Here is a 9,132-nt window from a genome sequence, read left to right on the forward strand (position 1 = left end):
ATATATATATCAACGTGCAGCCATCGTATGAATTCATCTGTGATCCAATATACACTGTTCATTTTTCTTTGCGCAATTTCATTCTTCACGCGTGTGTGCTGATACCTGTAGGTATGTCTGCGAACTCTTTTGACTCTCTCTGTCTGTACTAAAAAAGCGATCACACTGTCCTCTCCGCGTTTTGTGTGCTGCACCTTTCGAAGAATGTGTATTGGTGTCCTTGTATGAGTCGGCCGAGGCCGCTATGAAAGCGGGTGTGAAAGATGGCCATGGGTACTACTTTTTGGATCTATTGCGATTAGCGGATACAGCCACAGCAAACAGAATAGAGTCCGCCATGGTCAAGCTCTCCTGGGCGATCAAGGATGTCGCTAAGCTCCTGTGCCATCTGCTGGAGACTGAGTTAAAGAAAGGCGACCTCACCATTATGTGGGAGAAAGTATTCGAAGTGCTTTTAGACAGATTGAGCGAGCCATGCAGAGCCCAGCAGCTTTTGCAACAGACGTTTGATTGTTCGTCGTGTACGGAAGTAGGAGGTAATTCCCCCACGATGAATTGTGTGCTATTATACTTTCATCGCATGCCAGGAGACGCCACTGATGAGGAGATGGCAAAGACGGGAGGTACACGGCATTGTTTAATTGGACTCATAGAAAAAGAACACGTGGCAAAGATATTTCAGAAGCGCAGAGAAGAATCAATAGAAGACAACGACATTGAAGTGGATCTGACATCCTTCAAGATCTACGAATTTGCGAACAAAGACCTCTACGATGCCGAGGTAGCGGTTGTAGAATCCTCAACGGGTTCAAAGTCACCACTGCACTTCTCCTTCAAGGAGATACAGATACCATTTGAGCCACCGATTGACAAGGATCGTCTCGAGGAGTACTTCAGACAAACTTCAACCAACGTACATGCTTTCAAACCGGAGGATGGCGTATGGTGCATCTATGCCTATACCAATGTGTGTAGAGCAGTTCCTGAGGTGCTACCGGCTGACATGGCTGTTGTGAATATCAGCGACGACGAACGATCTTATTTCAAACCCAACCAATTAATCGTGGCCCAGCGGTTGCTTTCGAAGGCCAAGGAGCTGCTGACTGTAGACGTGTCGTGGTTTCGTGACGTTCGGACGTTTGTTTTTACGCAAAGATACAACACATTGCTACAGCAAACACACAACCGTATCCAGCTGAGCTTGAAGGGACACAACGTGTATGTGGGGCTCAGTTCGCGAACGCATGAGAAAGCCTACGAAGACTTCCGGCAGAGTATATTCGATAACCCCACCACACTACACATAATGATTGTTGACGAGTGCCATTACCATCCCAAGTCGACAGGTTATCACAACCAATTCTTGAACGACACGCTGAAAAACGGCCAAGCGCTCACACAACCAAACTATTTGCAGCTGTTGGTGTCAGCTACGCCCTTGAACTGTCTGACCAAGCACAGCAAAGTGAGAGAGACCAACGTCATCACTTGGTATGGCGGAGACAACACGCCTGAGCAGGTGTCGTACTGCGGCCTGCATGAAGCACTCGGCTCAATGCTGTTCTGTCTACCGCAGTCACACTATGTGCCCACAGACACGAGCAAGATACTGACACTGACGTATAAGGGTGGCCCCGGAGCACGTGGCCTTCCTGGGTTTCAAATCAACATCGATCTGGCACTTGTGGGTGAGAGACCGGCTTTTAAGGCGCACAGGTTTGCCTCACTACGGCTGTGGAGGGAGTGGGTCTGCAAGAAGGTCAACGAGCATCTCAATTGTAAAGACGTGAAGTTTAAAGTGGCCATGAATAGACAAGGCAAGGCCGACCATCTCTACACCTACCTGAGAGTTTGGGACAAAGCTGTGACTCGCGCAGTCGGAACATTGACGTTTGAAGGTGATACTTCTGATCACATTTGTTGGTGTTTGCGCATCACGATTATGGTTGTAGCTTACGTTTGCTTGTGTGCTTTGATTATTTATATGAATGTCTCCGATTACGGCTTCATATTGTATTCACATGTGTGGCTTTGCATGATTTAGTATGAAGATAATCGCAGAATTTGTCTCCGTGGTCTGTCAGAAACTAACTAATCTATGTGTCATTTTCAGGAGAAGTAATGTCACGTCTCGGTTTCACTGGACGAAAAGAAGTTCCGATTGGTCATGGTAGCGCTGGCAATGAAGTAGTGTCCGACCACCCCTGTGTCTTCCATTTGGAAAACAGCCCTCCCAGCACCCGCCAAATTCGCCCGGATACGCTCTTCAATGACCTGCTCATTGAGTTCAAGAAGCTCAAACCGAAAGGCATAGGTGCTAATCGCAAGTCCAAGAAGTCCCAATCAAAAAACCCGGACGGTGATGAGGAGTCCGAACCGACAGTCTCGGATGGTGATGTCATGTTGCTGGACTACATCGGGGCTTTGATATACGCGCGAGCTACCTACCGTACTATAGACGGAAAAGTGGGGCAGGTGGGGGGCACACCAGATGGCATGTATCACATCCCCCTGGACGAGCGCAGAACCGATCTGCGCCAGGAAATAGAAAACTCGGAACAATGGACGAAATTCAAGGAGGTGTGGGAGGGAAAGTGCACTCTGACGGACGACGAGATGAATGAGTGCTCTTGGAAACTGGTTGAGTTTATCCGCACCGAAGTGGTGCGGAAATGGGTGTATAAGAAGTATATTGGATACTTTCAGCAGGTGAAAACTGAGATTGAGAACATGGACCCTGTGAAGCAGTATAAGGAGCACCACAAGATAGTTGCAGCACACCTGTACTACTGGCTCAGATGCCACATCGTCTTTCTGAAGCAAAACCTCCAAAGCTTTCAGCCTAACGATTCATATACGCCGTCGCCATATCTCCATGACTTGTCAAAGAAAGCATCTGATCTTACGGTCCTTCTGCCGGAATCGTGCAGGGAGTGCACGAGTGATAAACCGTGTGCGTGCGCGCTCGAGCAGCTACTCAGTGATGTTAATCATGACAACAACCCAGCGCAAGTAGCCATTGAGTACACTCTAAGTCTCAAAATACGCGATGATCTGTTACTGCGCGAATCAGATACAGTACGCAGTGCCTTTGGGTTCATAGACCAGTGGTACAGTGAGAGTGACAAGATGATGGGCGATCTGCTCTCCCACACGTTTGGTGCAGAAGGTAAGGACAGTGGAGCGTCCATGAAGATTCTGCGCGTGCGTGACACCGTAGCCAACGAACGTCTTGGCAGTGTTATAGTAGCGGCCATGCAAGCTCTGGGCCTCGCAGGCAAAGAGAGTGGCGATCCCTCAGCCTTTCTGATTGTCACAGACACGGGAGCGACGATCTCAACGCACATCCCCAAGTACTTCATGCAATGTAAGGTCGAAGTTGCGCCGCAGAAGAAGGTGTCGTTGGGCACGATCAAGGCATCTGATCGCGCTATAACATACGAAGATATCAAAATGCCGTGCTTGCTGATTGTGACAGAGAAGGCCCGCATGGGAAATACTTTCCCGCACTCCTTCAACTGCCTGGACCTGCGGTTGAGGGTAGGACGCAATACCAGCACAATGCACCAAGAGATCGGACGCTTGTGGCGTTATCCGGCCATGACACCGCTGGGAGTGATCACTATAGACTCTGGCGTAGTTCAGTGGCCTAACGATACATCATTCGATAACAGCGGATTCGTATACTTTGTGCAGGCGTTGCAGCCCGAAGTGGACCTACCAATGGGTGTGTACTACAAATGCTTCACAGAGTGCGATGTACAGTTGGCGTTTGACCATTTCCAAGGCCACGACCGACTATTCGTGTCCAAGGGTCAGCAGCGCTTCCCCTACGCACTGGTGCTATGGAAGGGCGCCGAGACACGAGCAACTAACTTTCCCATCTTCGAGAAGGCCGCTAGTCTATATAATGAGTATCTGAGGTCACCGGAAAAAGAGCAGTTCAATAATCGCACAGATCTGCGCGCCGAGGATTTTCTTGTCACAACTACGCTGGATGACTACGTCAAAGTAGAATCAAGCGAAAGAAATGCCTCTGCCATAGCCAAGCTATGTCATCGGTTGGGGCGAAAGAATCTGGCAATCACGGGAGACCATTATGATCATGTGGCCGCTACAAACACTCAGCTTTCAGCCGAAGAAATCGACTGGAAAGTATACTTCGCCGACAAAAAGGAAAAGGTTCTACCGCGGCGCATGTTGTTAAGGGCTCCACCGCAAGCAGGGAAAACAGGATCATACGAATGCTTTGTCTCTCTGTTGCTGCTCGAGGTAGGTATCTTCCACTCCATCCCATCCGTACCAGCTGAATATGGTAACCATGTGCTTCCGTACTTTGCGGCTCTGCGCGAGCGACATGACCACTGGGATAAGTGCAAGGGCCAGTGGTCAATGAGGAAATCAAAGTACCACGCGATGGTCTATGCGCGGAGGAAGAAGCTGCTGGACGAGACATGGACAGACGACCGAGCAGAGTATGCGAAACGTGTAGCGCGAATGGCGTCCACAGGCAACGAGGGAGGAGAGTGCATCATCCGGCCACTGATGCTGCAGCAGTTGAACACACTCAACACCAATGCACTCAACACCAATGGCAATGCGGACGATGAGGAAACCGCGAAAGAGAAGCTGATTGACTACGACCATCAACTCAGTCGCATGGGCAGTAATGACGCCACAGCGACTGAGTCCACCCACAACCCATGGGCAAGCCAAATCAAGTTTTCCAAACACTCCGAGACACAGCACGCGTGTCGAGCAATAACGGACAGGCACTCACGCATCTACGAAAAGTACTTTTGGGTGAAAGGGGTGCACCGGGACGCTCCCGCCGAGGTGACACGGCTTATGGACAGTTTCCCAAGCGAAGTGGAGTGCTGGGGAGATGAAGCGACAATCAGCCGATACTTCACACGCGAAGATGGGCGCATTGAGCTGCTGTTGGAGAATCCTCCCATCGTCTTCACCCCCACTCACCGCGGGAAAAACGGAGGTGCGCAAGGGCTACATCTTGGCAGGGACATCGACGCCACGACGCGATTACAGGTGTTGGTGGTGCAGCAACGGGAGAACTCGGCTTATGGCAAATTTTGGCAGTACCTACCCTCGGGTTGGATGGTGCTGGTCATGCCAGCGAAGCTTGATTTAAAGGGACTGCCAGCCCAACATCCTTTGCTGCAAGCAGGTGCACATACACCAAACGCCAGTACAGGGGGCGTGGGGTATGCGCGATTGTTTATTCAGTTGTTCGCCTACGCCATCGGAGCACATCGCGTGTGGATGATTGACGACAACGTTACGGTGATTAGAAAGAACACACTGGACGAGAAGGACGGCCGTTGGTCGTGGGGCACGAAATCAAACTCCGTGAGGCTGAGCTCCTACATGGAAGTGGCGGAAAGAGTGTTTAGAGAAGGCGATGCGGTGGACAAGTCTGAGGTGGGGCCGGAGTGCACTCAGAAGTACATCTCTGACGGTGATGTACAGTTTGGCGTGCCTGAGACCGTACGTGAACTGTGTGGCGCGTCGGAAGAATATGGACTCATTGGCATGATGCGTAGTGGGTGGGAGATGACCCCCAAGCACTTGTTCTCCATTCGCCCGACTGCATACAAGGTTGTGTTGCTGAATGTGCAGGTCACAGTCGAGCGCATGTTGCTGTATCCGCCCAAGGGCATATGGGAGGATGTGGACTTCAACATGCTACTTCTGGACAATAATTTGCACGTGTGTAAGTTCATGCAGTACTCCAGCTGGTGGCGCTCTCTCCAGTCCGCTCCCGGCTACACCGAACAACAGCCACCGCCTCCCGAGCAGCTAGTGTCCATTGACATACACAGCAAGACTGTGCGCGACCTTTTCAGTACAACATTTCTCCACTACATGTTCCGGACCGAAGTTCGGACCCCTTGTCTGGACAGTTGGCGGATCATCAGAAAGTACTTCCAGGATAGCTGTGCCATCTACCCCGCGGGGGCGGACGACAGAGAGCTCGTGAAAGGGCTCAGTGACGATGGATTCTGCTTCTGCCGCGACGACATAGACGTGCGAGTAACACTAGTTCTGCCACTCGATGCAATGGACTGGCAGCAGACTCTCACCACAGTGTCTGGGAATGGCAATCGTAGCGACGACCACTTCTGGGTGGTCCTCTACGCAATCAATCACGCATTCCAAGATCCCGATTTGAAACTCGAGGAGATGTTCGTAAGCTATGGGTTTGGGGTGGTCTCTGCTCTGCAAGACAGAGTAGGCAGTGAAGATGGTGCCTTGAGCAGCTTTGTGCTATTGAAGTTGCAAACGCTGGTGACTTCAGCCTCTGATGGTATGAATTATATGTCTTTGTCAGCAAATTGGCTGTTTATGTCTTGATATATTGCTCGTTCTAGCTTTGATGTCCGCCTATACGCTTGGATGCGTTTAGTTGATGCGCACACAGTCGTCTCCAACAAGGTTAAACCACCGCTCCTATTACAATTGTCTACTGTCGCAATAGGTGCCTGTTTCGTCAGACACGTAGAGACAACATGTACACCCAGTCTAAATTTTACTAAGCACGCAGTCCGTGGCTGGGTGCCTGTTTCGTCAGACACGTAGTGACAACATGGACACCCAGTCTAAATTTTACTAAGCACGCAGTCCGTGGCTGATACTTGATTGCTTATGTTATATGCATCTAAACGGCTACTTGTGCTCGTATGTCACTCCAGGTATAGATACAGAAGCGGCGAGTTCCTCCAAAATAAGGACGATCTCCGATGTGGACAAAGATCTGACGTCATCCGACCCGCGCAATATAGAGAATCAGCCAGGGAGTCATAACCACTCTGAAGGGGCTTACACCACACCTTCTGTACGTAGCAAGACAAGGACTACCGACAACGAGATATGGCAAACTGCCATGCCATCCCGCCGTAGAATCACATCAAGTGCGGGTTCCAAGGAGTCAAGGTTCAGAGATCAGAGAGAAATCACCCGAGCATCATCTGATGAGGCCGCGGAGCTATCTCGCACACATGTCAACCCATCAGATAGAAGCAAATCCCCACGGAGCATGAAGTTGGGGCCATCTCCTATGCCTGTGACGAGAAATGAAAATTCCCGAAGACGTGCGACGCACAGAAATGATGCGAATAAGCAGTCTGGGATCACACAGAAAGAGCCAACTACAACCACTGAAAGAGGGGCAGCCGCCCAGCAAACGGAAAAGGCGACAAGGCAGTCTGCTCTGAGACCTTCACATACAGGCAGCGCAACACAAGGCGGAAGCAGATGTACTATCAGCAGCAAAGACAGGAAAGATAATTCGAAGCGCTCAAGACCATTCGACATGGACGAAGACAGCATTAATTCTGTAAAAATACCCCGTTTTTCGGATAGAGAGCCTACCGAAAGGGCTGATGGGCTGCGATACAAAGGTGGATCGAGATCGAAGTCTTCAAAGGCTAATGCATCTCCTGCAGAACAACGAAGAGAAAAAGGAAATATACGGCAGCGGAGACACGGTTGCCAACAAATGGCTAGTTTTGCGACCAAAACTTAATACGTCACCTGCAGGACAACAAGGGGAACAGAGAAAGCATCTGGCAAAGGATACCCGGTAGTTAAATTAAAGACTTGTTTTGCGACCAACAGCTAAAGAGCCTCTGCACCACCCTTTTGGGCATGCCCTGTGTTCTAGCTCTGACTTTTTAAGTTTACCAGCGGGTCAGAGACGACGCGATGCCAGAGATATAACTTAAGCCAGAGATAAAACGCTTTAAGGAAGTTTGGGTTTTAGGGGTTCAATATTGGAATCTTCAAAACCCTACACATAGCCCGAAGAGTTCCGGCTTGACGCCGGTCACCACTACCACCACGGCTCATAAATCAATTGATCTTAAATTGGGTAGGAGGCGTAAGTGCGCCTGTTAGGCCTCTGGAGAATACACACGCATGGGAACACCAATACGGAAACGGGCAAACATTACAGCTATTGTATGGCTAATGGTTTAGCAAGCAAAATTAGTCAAATATACCGGAGGTACTTGAGTTAGGATTATAGGGTTTTCCAGCATATGCATTGAGGCAATTGTTGTCAGCATCATTTAAAGATTGTCATATAAACATGAATCAGATAATACCCATGGTTTTTCATAGCCTTTTAAATTAGACAAGCCAAACACAGTACGGTATATACCGGAATAATTGTATTTTCTGGTTCCAGGATTTCAAGAAATTTTTGGCGCGCTTTTGTGTTCACTTTTCTGATATACTCTGACAGTAGAAAAACATGCTAAAAGTTTTAATAAGGTCTCCTTGAGGCTTGTTTTAGTCCTTAGCTGATACATTCTACTTAGCAGCTACGTTCTAGTTCGAAAGTATGGTGGTCTGTGCTGTTGCAATATGCGAGTACGTCGATGGCAACAAGTGGGGGGACCAAAGATTGGGTTCTTTCGTATTCCAAAGCTGAAGGATTACCCAAAAACAAACACTGGCAAGAAGAGTTGATTGCCAAAACGAAAGTAGATCTAAACATAAGCAACGTGAGAGGTATATTGAAGCTTGTTCACGAAAGTTTAGGGCTACAGACAACCATAGTGCTGCAGAAGTGGAGGCTCAGTATTGGAATGGCGACGTACGCGTTAGTAGAGTACATTTCCATATATCGGTAATAGCAACTTCAAGAGATGGAGTAGTCAGACCAGTAATCGGTGCATGCCTTACATTATACTTGAAACGTCTAAGCCAAACAAGTTCACCAGTGTATGAAAAAACATCTAAAGCAAGTCTACTTGTCTCTATGAACGAATTATACCATCTGGATGCTGAGCTAGCGAACTCTGATTCAGGAAAATAAAGCTAGTATCTATATATCAGAAAGCAGACCGTGCATTGAAACCAGCGGTAACTACAGAGAATTTGTATCAGACAAGTGAGGGGATAGAATTTGAATATGGCCTTATCACGGACTTCGCATACCTGGAAAAACAGCTACCCAGATTGAACAAGCAGTGGACTTTGAACATTCATGCAACATGCTTTACTGCATCACGTGTATTGCTGATGGAGAAAAGGGATATGTCCGCCATTCAGCAAGTGCGGCTTACGCCTAGTGCATTACGTGGTGTAGTAAATGTATATATGTATACG

General features: G+C 48.8%; 1 protein-coding gene across 1 annotated transcript; it reads left to right on the forward strand.

Annotated features, from left to right (window-relative positions):
• Positions 1-244: 244 nt before the first annotated feature.
• SARC_07269 (hypothetical protein) lies at positions 245-8,117 on the forward strand (the record flags this gene model as incomplete). The annotated part of the gene is made up of 3 exons (XM_014298796.1): positions 245-1,898; positions 2,114-6,325; positions 6,711-8,117. The coding sequence occupies 3 exons, from the start codon at positions 245-247 to the stop codon at positions 7,541-7,543; spliced, it is 6,699 nt and encodes a 2,232-aa protein (XP_014154271.1). The 3' UTR covers positions 7,544-8,117.
• Positions 8,118-9,132: the final 1,015 nt, after the last annotated feature.

Source organism: Sphaeroforma arctica, assembly GCF_001186125.1.
Source record: "Sphaeroforma arctica JP610 unplaced genomic scaffold supercont1.566, whole genome shotgun sequence".
Lineage (NCBI taxonomy): Eukaryota > Ichthyosporea > Ichthyophonida > Sphaeroforma > Sphaeroforma arctica.